The sequence below is a fragment of the Citrus sinensis genome, chromosome 2 (genome assembly GCF_022201045.2).
Source record: "Citrus sinensis cultivar Valencia sweet orange chromosome 2, DVS_A1.0, whole genome shotgun sequence".
Lineage (NCBI taxonomy): Eukaryota > Viridiplantae > Streptophyta > Magnoliopsida > Sapindales > Rutaceae > Citrus > Citrus sinensis.
In genome coordinates, this window is record NC_068557.1 from 2271008 (window position 1) to 2288017 (window position 17010).

General features: G+C 35.0%; 4 protein-coding genes across 4 annotated transcripts; all 4 read left to right on the forward strand.

Moving 5' to 3' along the window:
- The first annotated feature begins 182 nt into the window (after nt 1-182).
- LOC107174692 (uncharacterized) lies at nt 183-2637 on the forward strand. Its single transcript, XM_052434544.1, has 2 exons — nt 183-1451; nt 1513-2637. The coding sequence occupies exons 1-2, from the start codon at nt 183-185 to the stop codon at nt 2635-2637; spliced, it is 2394 nt and encodes a 797-aa protein (XP_052290504.1).
- A 786-nt stretch (nt 2638-3423) lies between these two features.
- On the forward strand, nt 3424-5661 carry LOC102606843 (subtilisin-like protease). The gene has a single exon (XM_006493617.1). It carries the CDS (start codon nt 3424-3426, stop codon nt 5659-5661), a length of 2238 nt encoding a protein of 745 aa, XP_006493680.1.
- Nucleotides 5662-6657: 996 nt separating this feature from the next.
- LOC102607128 (DNA damage-repair/toleration protein DRT100) lies at nt 6658-8171 on the forward strand. The gene has a single exon (XM_006493618.3). The coding sequence runs from the start codon at nt 6875-6877 to the stop codon at nt 7982-7984; it is 1110 nt and encodes a 369-aa protein (XP_006493681.1). The 5' UTR covers nt 6658-6874; the 3' UTR covers nt 7985-8171.
- A 3245-nt stretch (nt 8172-11416) lies between these two features.
- On the forward strand, nt 11417-12268 carry LOC107174693 (uncharacterized). The gene has a single exon (XM_015525782.1). It carries the CDS (start codon nt 11417-11419, stop codon nt 12266-12268), a length of 852 nt encoding a protein of 283 aa, XP_015381268.1.
- The last annotated feature ends 4742 nt before the right edge of the window (nt 12269-17010 follow it).

A 17010-nucleotide genomic window follows, 5' to 3' on the forward strand; every position in this document is an offset into this window, starting at 1 on the left:
ATTTATTGAACTTCCTCATTTGATTAAATTAACTCAAATCTCACTATTTATCTATGAGCCTTTAATGTTGATTTTTTTTATTTTGCGACTTTAAATATATTTAAAATTCGTAGAATGTATAGCTTATAACACTTTTAATGATTTCTTGATTCTTACACAATTACATGTTGTTATAGGTTATAATGTCAAACAACAAATCCAAACCGAGAAAAACTCTACTTTCATTCTTTACTAAAGTAAATGATGGTCAATCATCAAATGGGACAAGTTCTATGTGCAACATTGATGCCTCAAGTTCTCCACCTAAGTCTCAAAGAGTCGAATTTGAGAAAGTTGATACTCCATCTACTATTGACACACCTTATTTAGAACGTGATCCCGGATTGCGTTTTTCAATAAGTACTTTTCCCATTGACAAGCGTGAAGATGTGCGGATGGCATATATAAATATGGGACCATTTCAACCCAAACTACAAAAGTATCCATTGACTAAATATGGTATGCAAAACCGTCGATTTCAATTTTCTTGGTTCTCGAAATTTCCTTGGCTTGAATATTCTATATCAAAAGACAAAGCATTTTGTTTTCCATGGTATATTTTTCATGATAAGCCATCTAAGAATGAAGCATTTGTTGTTGATGGGGTTCACAATTGGAAGTATGTTGGTTGTGAAAAAACATGTCCTTTTGCTCAACATGAAGGAGGTCATGGTTCTTCTCACAATGATGCCATGTTAAAATGGAGCAATTTAAAGGATCCATCCAAACATATTGATAAGAGATTGAATGCACAATCTTCGCAACAAATTTTGGAGAATAGATTGCGACTTAAAACCTCAATAGTAGCTACTAAGTGGTCAGTAAAACAAGCATGTGCTTTTAGAGGTCATGATGAGTCCGTTAATTCTCTTAATCGTGGAAATTTTATTGAATTAATTAAGTTGTTAGCAACAATGAATGAGGAGATTAATAAAGTTGTGTTAGCAAATGCTCCTAAAAATGCCCAATACATAGCACCTAAGATTCAAAAGGAGTTACTGAATATTATTTCTAATAAAGTACGACACAAGATTCGAGAGGAAGTGGGTGATGCTAAATTTTGTATCATAGTTGATGAGGCACTAGATGAATCTCACAAAGAACAAATGGCTATTTTTTTTAGATATGTTGATTGTGATGGTTTTATTCGAGAACGTTTCTTTGAAATTGTGAATGTCGATGAAACAAAGGCATTGACTTTAAAGAATGAGAAATGCAATGTGCTTGCTCAGTACAATCTTTTAGTTAAAAATTTAAGAGGTCAAGGGTATGATGGTGCTAGTAATATGGCGGGTGAATGGAATGGATTACAATCTTTATTTCTCAATGATTGTCTGTATGCTTATTATGTACATTGTTTTGCTCATCGACTACAACTCGTATTAGTTGTGGTATCTAAAGAAGTGCATGAGGTATGGCTATTTTTTTTCGAAGTTGAGTTCTATTATTAACTTTGCTAGTGCTTCTTTCAAGCGTTATTCTGAGTTAAAATCTGCTAGAGAAAAAGAAATTATAGATTTGATAGCTTTAGAAGAGCTTGAGACTGGTACAGGGGCTAATCAAGTTAGAACTTTACAAAGGGCTGGAGATACACGTTGGAGCTCACATTTTACTTCAGTTAGTAGGTTTATTGAGATGTTTGGTGCAACTCTTGAAGTTTTAGGAAAAATGATTAATGATGGATCTAGTCGAGATATGTGTGGGGAAGCTAAAGGTGCAAATAAGGAGATGAAATCCTTTGAGTTTGTGTTTATTTTGTTTTTATTGAATAAAGTTCTCAGAATTTCTGATATTCTTTGTCGTGCATTACAGACAAAATCACTGGACATCTTGAATACTTTGAACTATGTCTCAAGTACAAAAAGACTTTTGCAAGAGTTTCGAGATAATGGATGGGATGATTTTATTAGAAGTGTAGTATCTTTCTGTGAAAAATATGATATTACTATGCTTGATATGAGTGATTGTTATATAGAAGGTACATGGCGTTCTTGTCAGCAAAAAGATTATATTACAGTTGAACATCATTATCACTTTGATGTATTTAATGCTGTAATAGATTTTCAATTGATGGAGTTAAATAGTAGATTCTCTGAGCAAACCGTGGAACTCCTCACTTTGAGCTCGGCATTGGATCCAGTTGATGGGTTCAAATCATTTGATATAGACAATATTTGTTCTCTTGCTAAGAAATTTTATCCTCATGATTTCACTCCAAATGAGGTGCTTGCTTTGAGAAGAGAATTAGAACATTATCAAATTGATGTGCTTTCTCATCCACAGTTTCAAAATATGGCTTCCCTTTCTGAGCTATGTCGACGATTTGTTGAAACAATGAAGTCACAACACTATTTGCTGATTGATAGATTAATTCGTCTAGTCTTGACTCTTCTTGTTTCCACGGCCACAACAGAGCGTGCATTTTCAACCATAAAACTTATCAAGACATCACTTCATAGTAAGATGGAAAATGAGTTTTTTTTTTTTTCAGATTCTATGGTTATCTATGTTGAAAGAGAAATTATTGATACTGTTGATTCAAATTCTGTAATTGATGATTTTTATAATTTGAAACCCCGAAAAGTACAACTTCGGTAGAAAATTTGTATTGGGATTGTATTTTTTTATACTACTTTTTTAAACTTATTTTTATTTAGAATATGGATTTTACGCATAAGGCTCTTAATGTCTCTTGTTATTAGGTGTATTTTGTCATCTATATATATGAAATTTCATGTTCACTTGGTACAAATTTTTTGATTTTTTAATTTAGCCTAGGGTACTGCAGAGTTCTAGGTCCGCCCCTGTATGTGTGTGTGTGTGTGGGGGGGGGGGGGGCGGCTGGGTTGATAAACTCTCTCTTTGTACATCTTTTACATTTTAACTACCCAACACTTCTTAAAATAGATGTATAGAATGAATTAAGGATAGCTTATAAGCAAGACCAACTAATATTGAAGCAGAATCGGCGGGAGTCCTTGCGAATTGAATCCATGGTAAGTTTATGCCAGCAAGCCAACATGTACACGATATTTTCTGTATAAATTGTTTAATAAATTAAACTGTAATTAGCCAAACTTACCCCCAAAATTTAGCGTAACATAAAGTTATACATATATTTTGTTAATCGTTATTAACCGCATAACGACATAACGTAGCGGGTATTACCAAATCCTAATAAAAATTCACAACCCCATATGATGACATATGTTCCATCTATTTTAAAATTCATTCACAACTGTGTGCTAGCTTCTTGTTAGTAATTTGTGTTATCTCTTTCTCTATTATACACTATATATATGTGCGTGTGCATGGGATTAATTCATGCATAAACTCATCAGAACATTAACACTTTCCGATTCTTTGTATCATATTGAGAGAATAATGAGTGGTGAAATGTTAAACACGGGAGCCGTTTTAGTTAGTCTCGTTTTTATCATAATCAATTTCTCCCCAGCAATAATTGCTGTGCGTGCTAGCAATGAAAGTGACAAAGATGGATTACAAACCTACATAATTTACGTGCAAAAGCCAGAGCAAGGTGATTTAGACAGCTGGTACCGTTCATTCTTGCCAGAAGCTACAATCTCGAACTCAAGCGATCACGATCGTAATCAATCATCACGGATGTTGTATTTCTATAAGAATGTGATCTCGGGTTTTGCTGCAAGATTGACAGCAGAGGAAGTAAAGGCCATGGAAACAAAGAAGGGGTTTATATCAGCCCGTGTTGAAAATACATTGCATCTACACACAACCCACACTCCTAACTTCTTGGGTTTGCATAGAAGTTCAGGATTTTGGAAAGATTCGAATTTCGGAAAAGGAGTAATTATTGGAGTTTTGGACACAGGCATAACACCTGGTCATCCTTCATTTAATGACGAAGGCATGCCTCCACCACCAGCAAAGTGGAGAGGAAAATGTGAATTAGTAGGGGCGACTTGTAATAATAAGCTAATTGGGGTAAGAAATTTTTTTTGTGGCAAAGATGGCTCAGCTATTGATTATACTGGGCATGGAACCCATACGGCAAGCACGGCCGCTGGGAACTTCGTGCATGGTGCAAATATATTTGGCCAAGCCAATGGAACCGCAGTAGGCATGGCGCCTTTAGCTCACTTGGCAGTGTACAAAGTTTGTAATCCCAACGTCTATTGTCCCGAGAGTGCAGTTATTGCAGGAATTGACGCTGCTATTGAAGATGGTGTTGATGTGCTTTCTCTTTCATTCGGCCTTGGTTTATCGCAATTCTATGATAACGGAATTGCAAAAGCAACATTTGAAGCAATTCGGAGAGGCATTTTTGTCAGTATTGCGGCAGGGAATTCTGGACCAAATCATTATACTTTAGTTAATGACGCTCCATGGATGCTTACTGTGGGAGCAAGCACCATTGACAGAGGCATAACTATATCGGTTCGGCTCGGAAATCAAGAAACATACGACGGTGAGGCACTTTGGCAATGGACAGATATCCCTTCCAAGCGATTACCTCTTGTTTATCCTGACGCAAGGAATCATTCGACAACAACATTCTGCTCACCGGAAACTTTAAAAAGTGTTGATGTCAAAGGCAAAGTAGTATTATGCCAAAGAGGTGCATCTGGAGATGATGTCTTGAATGCTGGTGGTGCTGCCATGATTTTAATGAATGACGAACTTTTTGGTGACTCTACTTTAATCCAACGTAATTCGCTTCCAAATGTGCGTGTAAGTCATGCAGTTTCGGAGAGCATAAAAGCCTACATAAATTCAACATCGTCGCCAACTGCTGCATTAGTGATGAAAGGAACTGTAATTGGCGGAGGATCTGCTCCTCAGGTTGTTGCTTTCTCTGGAAGAGGACCCAGCAGAATAAGCCCTGGAATCTTGAAGCCAGACATTATTGGACCTGGCCTGAACATTATAGCTGCCTGGAAAACTACTGTGGACCCCCTAGCAAATAGAGTATACACATTTGACATAGTTTCAGGCACATCAATGGCTTGCCCGCATCTTAGTGGTGTAGCAGCTTTGCTCAAAAGTGCTCATCCTAACTGGTCACATGCTGCTATAAAATCTGCCATGATGACTACTGCTGATACAGTAAACCTTGAAGGCAAGCCAATTCTTGATTGCACTCGTCTTCCAGCTGATCTGTATGCAGTTGGTGCAGGCCAGGTTAACCCATCAAAAGCAAATGATCCAGGACTTGTTTACGATATCCAGCCCGATGATTACATTCCTTATTTATGTGGCTTGAATTACACAGACGAACAGGTGCAAAGCATTGTGGATCGTGAAGTTCAATGCGCAAAAGTATCAAGCATACCAGAAGCAGAACTAAATTATCCTTCATTTTCCATCAAATTGGGGTATAGTCCTCAGACATATCATAGAACAGTAACAAACGTTGGAAAAGCTAAATCATTCTACACTCGCCAAATGGTTGCCCCTGAAGGAGTGGAGATTACTGTACAACCCCATAATATATCCTTCGCAGCGAAAAATCAAAAGGTGACATACTCGGTGACATTCACTAGAACAGGAAATACTAATGCATCTTCTGCACAAGCGTATTTGAGCTGGGTTTCTGATAAATATACCGTGAAGAGCCCAATTGCAATCAGTTTTGAATGATGAATACAGAGAATAGCGGATTAGGTGATTTATTAAAAAAAATCACATACATAAAACATTTTGAACAAGGAGGGAAGGTAGTTTCGATGGTTGTGATTGTGGAACATTGACGACATTATTTCATAATTATTATTGATTTTCATGGACAATTGGCCAACAAAATTGTTGATCAAAAAGGAAAGTTGTAATGAAAATTCTTCAATAAATTATAGCTAGAATTGTTTGACCTACTATTTTTCAAGAGACGTATACCTGTTTTTTTTTTTTTTGGTCGCAATAGAAAACATTTAGTTGTCTTATGTATGTGATGAGAGACTTTGGAAACTACCATTTTGTTTCTCAAAATAGTATGAATTGCATAGTAAAAGTGTAGCTCGGTTTGGTAGAAAGACTTGAGGAATTAATAATGAACTCTCTTACAGAATCTTTTTTTTTTAAAGGATTTTCTCAAAATAATGAACTCTTTTTCATGATTTCTTAAGGAGGATTGCTTTGATTTGCATAGGAATCTTTTCGACTTTAAAAGAAAAATCCTTGGAACAAGTCAGTGCAAGGCAATCTTGAACAAGATTGTTTTTCAATATTCCATGGGCTGCTTCTGCTGTTATTTTACACTTATTCACTTTGATCTAAGGATTTGTTGATAGTTATTAGATAAAGAGCACTAATATTTAGCTACAAAAAATTAGACAAGATGGTGACAAAAACAATCGTGATTCTTGACAAATTCAATCACTTCATTTATAGATCTGTAACATGATGGAGATTAATACAGACTATTCTGATGCCATTAATTTTGTCGCCCCTTGTGTTTGTTTATTATTTTTCTTAAATAGAAATATATATGTAATTAAATCTTAACCGTGATTATCACGACTCGTATAAGTATGAGATATAAATTCTTAATACATTAAGAAATAATTGGTTCTGTTATCCAAGTAGAGAATCTTCTTAAAAGTCTGGCTTCATCCCTGGATAAACCCTAGTCCGAACAATCATTTGCAAATGTCAAATACAAGAAACACTATAATTTTCAAGTCATGTGGCAGGCCCGATCACGAAGCATCAGCTAAATTCCACGTTCGGGGCAAAATCGTCCTAAAAATATCTCCATTATATAATAAGGACGTTTGCTCACACTTCCATGCTCGATCCACCATCACCTCACTCCCCAACGTAACAAAACTCACCGTTTTGGATCAAACCAAGCAACATGGCTGCTGTCGCGTTTCACAGTACAGAGCTACTGATAATCTTCCTCGCCGTTAGTTCTTTCGTCGTTAACTGCTGCCCGCCGTCAGACCGGGCAGCACTTTTAGCCTTCAAATCTGCCCTCCACGAGCCGTACATAGGCATCTTTAATTCTTGGACGGGTAACGACTGTTGCCACAACTGGTACGGCGTTAGTTGCGACCCGGAAACACACCAGGTCGCTGAGATCACCCTACGCGGCAAGTCCGAGGACCCGATATTCCAACGGGCCCACAGAACCGGGTACATGACCGGGTTTATCTCGCCCGCTGTGTGTAAACTCCCGCACCTCTCCAGCTTAACACTCACCGACTGGGAAGGCATCTCCGGCGAAATCCCACGCTGCAGTACTTTACTCCCCTTTCTCCGTATTCTTGATTTAACCGGAAACAAGATATCGGGCGAGATTCCCCGACATATCGGGAAGCTTCACAGACTTTCTGTGTTAAATATCGCCGATAACTACGTATCGGGTCCGATACCTGGTTCCATTGGTAATCTTTCTAGCTTGATGCATCTAGATGTACGCAACAATAGAATTTCGGGGCCGATCCCGGGTTGTTTCGGGCGACTCCATATGTTGAGCCGGGCTTTGCTGTCTGGGAATCAGATTTCGGGGACGATCCCAAGTTCCATTTCTAGAGTTTATCGTCTGACCGATTTGGACTTGTCGACCAACCAAATATCGGGGCCGATACCAGCTTCGTTAGGTAAAATGCCAGATTTGTCAACGCTAAATCTTGATTTTAACCGATTTTCGGGCGTCATACCAGCGAGTTTATTGACTTCTGGGGTCAATAATCTAAATCTCAGTAAAAACTCGCTTGAAGGGAAAATACCGGACGCTTTCGGGCCAAAATCTTATTTTATGGTGCTTGATTTATCGTACAACAAATTGAGCGGGCCGATTCCGAGAACTTTGTCCGGCACATCGTATATCGGGTATTTAGATTTGAGTCATAATAATCTCTGTGGGAAGATTCCGGCCGGTTCGCCGTTCGATCACCTTGATGCATCGTCTTTTGAGAGCAATAAATGTTTATGTGGGAAGCCGTTGCTTAATGCTTGTTAGGATAATAACTCGGGCGAGATAGGATTTGATCCCGAAATTTCGTCATCATATGTTTGTATCTCTATGTAACATGAAAAAATGGTTATATTTGTTTATTTGGATTAAGATTTTTTTTAAATAATCGCGAATTAGAAAGGTCTGTATTTTATTTGTAATCAAATTTGTATTTAAAATAGTTACATGTTCATGCAATACACTAATTGTTGTGACTATAATATTATATCGAACTTAATTTGTTAGCATCGTCCAACCTATTGCTCATCTCTAATTTCGATCACGCTCTTAGGCTATGTTTGGTTTGAAGAAATGGGAGGAGAGGAAAAGAGTGGAATTGAAGGGAAATGAGAATAAAGGAGTGGAGGAGAGAATTGATATTAGATTTTATTATTTTGTTTGATATAAAATTTAGTAAGGAAAGGAATTAATTTTTTTTTCTTTAGACAAATTTACCATTTATCTTAAATATTAAACTATTTATATTAGTACTGAAATATAATATTATGTGTGTCCGTGTCTCTCTCTCTCTCTCTCTCTATATATATATATATATAAAATAAAATGGTGGTCCAGCGTCTTTCCGGTGACTTTTCGACAACGTCCGACGGCAGTCCGGCGGAGGTCTAGTGACAATTAATTTATATTTTTATATTTTCATATTAAATAAATAAATAAATAAGTTTATTTATTTTGTTAGGTATCTTAAATCATTTATTAATTTTAATTAATATATAATTATTCATAATATTAAATTAATAAAATAAAATTATAAATAGTAATAATTAATGGCATTAAATAAGTTAAAAAGTTAAAGGGTAATTTTGGAAACTTTAGTTTTCAACATAAGAGGAATTTAAATTCTTTACTACTTGGTGTCGAATTTAAATTTTACATTATGATGAATATTAAATTCTAATGGAAATTAAATTCTTATATATTTTGTCCAACCAAACAATAAAAATAAAAATAGAATCTAAATTACTTTCTTTTCCTCCCTTCTCTACTCCCAACCAAACACCACCTTAAGGTTTTTACTTAGGTAATATATAAAGGAAAAATGACAACGACATCCTATGTTGTTTGATAGATAATATGGAAAGAGAAAATGACAACGATGCTCTATGTTGTCTGATAGATAATATGTAAAGAGAAAATGACAATGACATCCTTATCTTGTTTAATAAATAAAATATAAAAGGAAAATGATAACGTGACTCATATGATTCAATGAAATGATTAAGGAGAGATTTCTTTATTTTTCAGAAACTATCACATAAATCGCTTTTAGGATAAGTATACTATTTGATTATAAGATCCTTCTCTAGCGTGGGTGTTTGAATTTTTCAAAATGTAGATTTGAGATGCGGGCGCTTACACTTGAGAATGATTAATATAACTATAATGATGCAAATGTATTTCATTTTGGCATAATTGTTGAAAAAAAGATTTCATTTCTCTAAACAAGGGTGTTTCCGTAATAATTTTACCAAACCGTGAGAGTTTCGTTGTCTTTTTCCATGTAACCATATGTAAATAATGTGAATTGATATTTTGCTAATAAGACCTATCTCAATTTGTCAACTTTATGCATTGAATTATTTGTTATAATAGAGTAACTAAAAATGAACAATCACAACTCATTGACAAGTTTTACAAGTTGATACGCTTACTACATTATATAAACGTTACAGACCTTAATTTGATTAAAATTTCTGTAATAGAGTTGCAAAACGAGAGAGAGGCGACAGTAATCAATATAATTTGTAACCACAATATCCTCAACTTCAGGTATCATTGAATACTCCTTATGTAGTTGATAATCATGATTATCTATTGTTGTGGTGTCAAATTACTTGGTACTCTATGATTTCAAAATTTGATACATTTACCCAAATTTAAAGCATTACAGAACCTAATTTGATGAGATTATTTGTAACAGAGATGCAAAAACGAGAGAGAGGCGGCAGTAATCGCTATGATCTACGGCCACAATTGCAATCATCAGCAACCTCAGGTGTTGTTGAATGTTCGTTTTATAGTTACAGATCATGATTATCTATTCTTGTTGTATTAATTAAACTGCTTAGTGCTTAATGATTTTAAAAGTTAATCTACTTAAATATATAAGCACAAGTCGTTACCACGTGATCTTAATTTGACAGAGAATTTTGGAAGATCTTTTGTTTATTTTTTTTTTGTGATACTAATTAGTTGTTAAGTAATTATGTTTTAATTTAGTTTAAAATTTTATTTTTTAATTTTTTGTTGGAAGCTTAAAATGAAGTTTATTAAATTAAGTTTGGAGCAAATAATAAGCTATATGGGGATTGGGTATCCACAAGATTTCTCCTTGAGTATGTCTAAGGGTCCCCAAACCCGTTTTTCGAATGGAGAAAATTTAAAATACCTTTGAGTTACTATGTTAACCATATAATAAACAAATGATATTATTTTATGTATGCAATTATTTTAAAAAACCAACATGCAAGTGATAGTTATACAAAGGGAAATTATCATTCGTATACCCTATATTTGCTCTGTTATAAAAAATACTACAACACTTTGAGGGTGTATCAATCGTCCACCTTAAATTGACAAAAGCTATCTGCCAACCACCAAACCGTTAGCTGCCGTTTGAAAGTTAACGGAATTATAGAGAATTGACGATTTTACTCTTGAAACTTAAATTAAAGGAAAATTATCACTTGTATACCCTTAAATTCTCTTATTATCACTTGTATACCCTTAAATTATCACTTGTATCATATGAAAAAGCCAAATTATCCCTCTGACGTCATCCTATTTAAACGGCAAGTAACGGTTTGGTGGACGACAAATATAATTTATCAACTTAGGGTGGACGATTGATATACCCTCAAAGTGTTGTAGTATTTTTTATAACGGAGTAAACTAAGGGTATGAGAATGATAATTTCCCTTATACAAAATTCAATTATACATATTGTACATGTATATATTAGTTGTATTATCTCTTTATGTATTTTAAAATTACTATCTTGAATGATTATAATGGAAATGGCGGAGGTACAAAATCCACCTAAACTTTAGGGACATGTCAAAATTAAATATTTTAAAATAAGGACAATTAATTTATAGTTGTTCAAAATTTCCCCTTAAAATAATAAATTTGAAGTCTTAAAATGAATTAAATTGCACTACATTTATTTATCTGATTCTTATGCTTGACTATAAATTTTCTTTTTTTGGGTCATTCTGTTTGTTATTTAAACATCTATTAATTATTACTGCATTAACAGCAAGCCGAAAGAGAAAATACAATGGCTGCTGTGATTGGGCCAATCTTCCAAAAGACCTTCTGTATTTCATCTGCAACAAACTCAACCTTGCCGATTTTCTGGCCTTCAGCTATGTATGCCACGAATGGAGAAAGAGTTTCCTAGAAACCAAACACATTATGGCATCACAAGCCCCATTGATGAGTTTCATTACAACAAGAGGAAGGAGTAATTTCTATCGCAACAACTGGCTTGGCGTATCAAGTGGTTTCTTGATCTTTGGAGATAATATCAGGAACATTTGGATAAAAAATCCTATCACAGGCCAAGAACTGAAATTCTCTAAAGTGCCCCAACCAATCAATCAATGGTACAGGTATGATCAAGCCATTGTTGCTTCCATTGAATCTTATCCTGGTCGTTTTCTCATTGCTGTGCTTTCTCGCACACGTTGGAGTTCCAACGTGTGTTTCTGCGTAAGTGGATACAACGCGTGGCTCAGTTGCTCTTCTGGCCCAAGTAATCCCCAGATCGTCATGGAAATTGTTATCTTCAAAGGCAGGATTTTCGCTCTAACGAGTGATTTTCGCATTGGGGTATTCGATTTAAGTTGCTGCGAATTGTTGGTTCTTAATCTGAAGGGCACCCCAGCACTGAGGATCAAACGTACAAGACTCGGGGTCTCGAAAGATAAGTTGTTGATAATTGATTCCGGAAACTTGCCCGGATTTAAAGTTTACTGGATAGATTTTGCAAATATGAAATGGAGGGAGATGGAGAGCTTGGGCGATGAATCTTTGTTCATGGGATATAAGATGAGTGCAAGATTGTGCAACGCGACCAAGTGGGGAAGGAGAAGCAACTTCATTTATCAACTTCCATTCATCTCAAAAACTTGTTCAGAGATATCTTTAGATGGTAAGAAAGCGGCAGACATTCCTATTTGCCCGGAGAATGTTTCTCCGAAAATGAATTTTTGGTATTTTCTGCACCACCATCAAGGCATGGACAGCGTTCGCTCGGGTTTCTAGTTTATTTGCTGTGGGAGAGAATAATTTGGCTTTAAGGATGCTTTAATTTGCTTTGTGTTATGCTATTAATTTCTTCTATGTTGTTCTCAGAATATTTTCTAAAGTTAAATTCACTGCGCATTGACCTTTATTAAGTGATTCAATATTTCATGTGCTTTAGATCTTTCTAGCCATAGTAACAATAAGAATTCGAATCAGAAGGCAATATCAACAAATATTCAGGGTGTGTGTGTATATATATGTACACAATGCAGGGCTGTTTTTATTTGGTATAGTGGTCGTACTCTCTATTGAAAATCTCTAATTTTTCGTTTGTCTTGCAAGTTTTCTATTACTGACACCTTCAAATTTTACAATATATTATGTAATATATCATAATGAGGGATAGAGGAACAAATACTGAGACCGAAGTTCCTAGAGTAGATAAGATCTAATGGTGTGGGGAGATACTCTACTTTTTTTTTTTTTAAATGATGTGTTCGCTTTTTGCACAATTATAAAGAGCCAAATTGTGTGGGTTCAGTGTCACATCTCACGTGTTCTAGTCCTTCCAATGAAGAGAGAGATAGTATACCCAAACAATCATGATTCATCATTTAGTGGGATGCATAGTAGATCCTATAGTGAGACAAAATTGTGAGGCCGAACTAATTTAATTTTTGAAAAAATATAATCTCACCATAGAACACAAAACCCTTCATTCTTTTTCTAAGGTTCTTAAGCTTTTCTAATTATATTTTAAATATTTACATAGGTGACTGTCACATAAAAGGACTAGAATGTAACAAAAGTAAAGTAAGTAGATAAATATGTGGTTATATTAAAAATTAGATTTTATATAAAGAATTAAACATTATTTTTTATTAACTTAATGCCCTGTCCTTAGGACAGCATTAACAAAATTTACCAGCCTAAACTCAAAGAATATATCTAACACTATAAAAAAAATGACTACTGACTCTATGATCCTGTCCCACGATCCCTTTAGGAGTAATGTTGAAACAAACAGTATCGGTTTCATCTCTAAATATCATTAATGGTGCCAGAAGGCAATTCCTGTTTGTTCCTTTTGCCACAAAGCTGAGAGGATTACACTGATTCATTCCCTTTGCATTATAAAGCTAGCTGCCTGTTTGAATCCAGCTTCTGCTATTATGCAGCTGAGCTTCAGGATTGTCCCCGCATTCAAGGTAACACCACTATACACGAAGCAGCCCTTACGACTTATTGACTCCAAAGATTCAGTATCAGCCCTACCATCCAATCCAGGATTTACTTGGAAAACAAAATTTCCGGGACGTTTTGAGACCACGAGGTTATAAACTGTTACCTTGTTGCATTAAAAGCAATCCTGGAACATCAAATGGCTCTGGCATAACTGATTTTCCGATCATCTTTTACTGTCGTGAAATTTGTGGGCGAAGGATCAGTTGAGATGAGTCTGAAAGTGGCATAAACACCACCACCGGAACCAGGTTGAGGCAAGGGCTACACTGTGACAGATTGGTTTTTCATTAAGACAAAACTTGACCTGCCAGACTGTTGTGAGAAAGTAACAAGGGCAGAATTGTATGATGGAGGAACTGGAGTAATCCATTGTGTAAGAGATTTAACTGGTCCTATCTTGATCTCAAAGTCCCCCCTAGAGTAACCGGCAAGCAAATAAGGACCGTAAAATATTGCTGATGTGAGGCAGAGGCATACATTGGCCGATCATCTGGGAAAAACAATAATAATTATGATAATGATGATGATGATGCTAATAAAAGAACAGAGCATTTGTATTTTGTAGTTTGTATAGGTGAAATTTTACCGATGAGGGTACCTTTAATAGCTTTTGTCCAGAGATTAATTGGCAGCTGAATGAATAATTTGTCAGCGGAGCTCCATGCTCTAGTAACAGAAAGATGATTGTCTGCACCAACGATGTAACTCAATTAGTCAAAATTATCCTAATGATTAAAAAAAAAAAAAAAAAAAGAGGACGTTTGAACCATTCAATACCTGGAGCCTCGGTAGAGGCAAATTTTGATTATTTAACGTAGCCTTGGCACCATTTGGATTTGCCCAAAATGGTATCCGCACATTCAAGAAAGATGTTACTCCTGGCCCCTGCATTAAGTTAGATCCAGCATGAACTAAAAATATGAAGTTTGAAGTTATTGTTGCCAATTTTCATTGGTATTTATAAACGTCGGGTCTGAGAAATAAGATATTTTGACTGTAGCCAGTACCTTATTGGAAGTAAAACTGTAGATACTAGACACACATATCAATCTATGTTTAAAATTTCAGAATTTTTTGAATTCGTTTGGTACTGCAAATAATTTTGTGAATTTTGTCATTCTGATTAAGTCGTAGTTTTACAATGCAGCAGTGTCTGTTTCAAAAATACCTATGAAATTGAAAACGAAATCAAATCTCATGAAACAAAATTTATTCAATAAGCCCTACATGTCTAGCTTTCAAAAAGATAAGGTTCTTAAGAACAATTGTTCAGAAAATATATGTTTAATTTCGAGATACTCATACTGTCCAGAATTGTCCAATGTACTTAATGCATTAAGAATTGATTAACAAGACTAAACAATAAATCAAAGCCCTAAACAGAACTTAAACACATCCTAAATCATGCATTATGATTTGTAATAATCTAAAATCATGCCAATTAGAACCCTAAATACAGTGATAGGAAAACTTGTGGAGAATAAGGAGAGTAAACTCACCAACCGTTATGATTTTCTCTTAAACAAAGGTTTGAATCCTAGAGTATGAGTAAGAGTGTAATGAAAAACATTAGGGTTATGGAAGGGGGAAAAATATAAATTTATAGAGTGTCTTAAGAAACCCTATTAAATTTGAAAAAATAAGTCTTTTCCAACAAATTAAACAACACAAAGCCCGTCATTATCCTTGCCGACAATGAGAAGCTACACTGAAGATGTTGTTGATATGTGTTCAAATGTATATAGAGAGAAAGTGGGAAAAAAGCCCGAGTCATGTTCCCAAATGGTTTATAGCCTTGGTGGGGGTTAAATTATTATTAATTATATGGTTTATAGCACACGGAGGCCCCTTGCACACGGAGATTGTAATGGTTTATGTTTCAAAAAAAGTGTAGGAACTTCTATGGTTGCGGCTAGTCATTTCTCACTTTAAGTGATAGTTAAATTATTATCAAATTAAATTAAATGGGTTGTCAAATCCCTAAAGGATTCTACAAATTGATTTTCAATGTCATTTGTGTTATTAGATTTCATTTAGAGGAGCAAATAATTATTAGTGTACTTGTATAAATTCCGTGACACGGTGTCATGTGGGCACGCTAGGCCGAAGGATGACCAGCTTGCTTTGTGTCTATTGCAGGTGGATTTGTTGGCCAGATTGGGCGGCAAATCTGGGTATGATTATATATTTATTTTTTTTGAAAAATTAAACCTCGTCAGTGGATAAAGAAATAAACTCTAAAACAAACCAAGGGCGAATAGAGTCAGCTCTTCCCTTCATCAAATGCATGAAGCAAAAAAGTTGAGAAGCTCCATGCAAGTCAATTAATGGAGATTCTATAATTGGCGCATGAGATCTATTTAAGAGCAAGAAGTTGGTTCAAACAGAAAGTCATTAAATGTTCTAGATATTTCTTGGTAGACAAGTAAGGCAAGAAGATCAGATTTATTCCTATTCAGATTCATGAGAATCATAAGAGGAAAGAAACTCTTATTTGGAAAGAATCCAAATCTTTTAAAAATTACTATTTTGGTGAAACCCTAGTGCCTATATAAAGAGAAGTATTTCACAATTGAAGATCGCACAACACAGAGCATAAACCAGAGAAGCAAAATTCGGCCTCCTCCCTAAAGAATCCGGATTTGGCGCATAATGTTGTGTTGATTTGTTTCTTATCTTCTTTTCATCTCTGTGGAGAGTTTATGTGGATCTTAGATCACTAGACGTTGAAGTATTGAAAAATTGCTATTGATCACTTTGCGAACTGCCTTAAGAATCGTGGATCAAGAGGGGTAGCAATTATTCAAGAGAAGTAGATTCAGTTTAAGGTTAAGTGAACTGTATGGTGATAAACTGTAAGTGAGAGTCTTAAGTTTGGTAAATCCATAGGTTGCAACATCTCAACTTAGTGAATTGCTTTTCATCTGGGCGTGACTTCGTGGATGTAAGATTGATTAATCCGAACCACGTAAAAATCTCCGTGTCATTTATTTTCTGCATTTTATTGTGTTTTTAGAAAATTAATATTTTTGATGCAGATGAACAGTAATCGTGAACAGTAACGGTAAACAATACTTCTGGAAAATTAATTAAGTAATTAATTTTTAGTTTTTAATTACCTACATTTATTTGTGATAGATCTAAATTCCTTTCAAAGTTCTTAGCATCTTTTGATAAGAAAGGAACAACAACTATATGAGGCCACGATCACCAAGTTAAATCTAAAGATCTTAATTGGCTAAACTATTAGCAAGACCGTTATTTTTTTTCTGAAAGTATATCAACATATGAAATGGGTATGATATCATTTAGTTTATATGGAGATTTCATGCCAAAATAGGGGAAAACATAAACAATAGATCTCATACTATTGTAAATGATATTAACTAATTCACTATGGTTCAGTCACCTCTTTTATTTTAATGATCTTAATAAACACACCCTTTCTAGTTGATATTTGATATTGCACCACACAACTTCCATTCATTTATTTAGAGAACACAAAAAATGCACTA

Coding starts and splice junctions, on each gene's coding strand:
- LOC102606843 (XM_006493617.1), top strand. CDS start 3,424: ATGAGTGGTGAAATGTTAAACACGGGAGCCGTTTTAGTTAGTCTCGTT.
- LOC107174693 (XM_015525782.1), top strand. CDS start 11,417: ATGGCATCACAAGCCCCATTGATGAGTTTCATTACAACAAGAGGAAGG.
- LOC102607128 (XM_006493618.3), top strand. CDS start 6,875: ATGGCTGCTGTCGCGTTTCACAGTACAGAGCTACTGATAATCTTCCTC.
- LOC107174692 (XM_052434544.1), top strand. CDS start 183: ATGTCAAACAACAAATCCAAACCGAGAAAAACTCTACTTTCATTCTTT. Junction 1,452..1,512: donor TATCTAAAGAAGTGCATGAG/GTATGGCTATTT, acceptor GCTTCTTTCAAG/CGTTATTCTGAGTTAAAATC.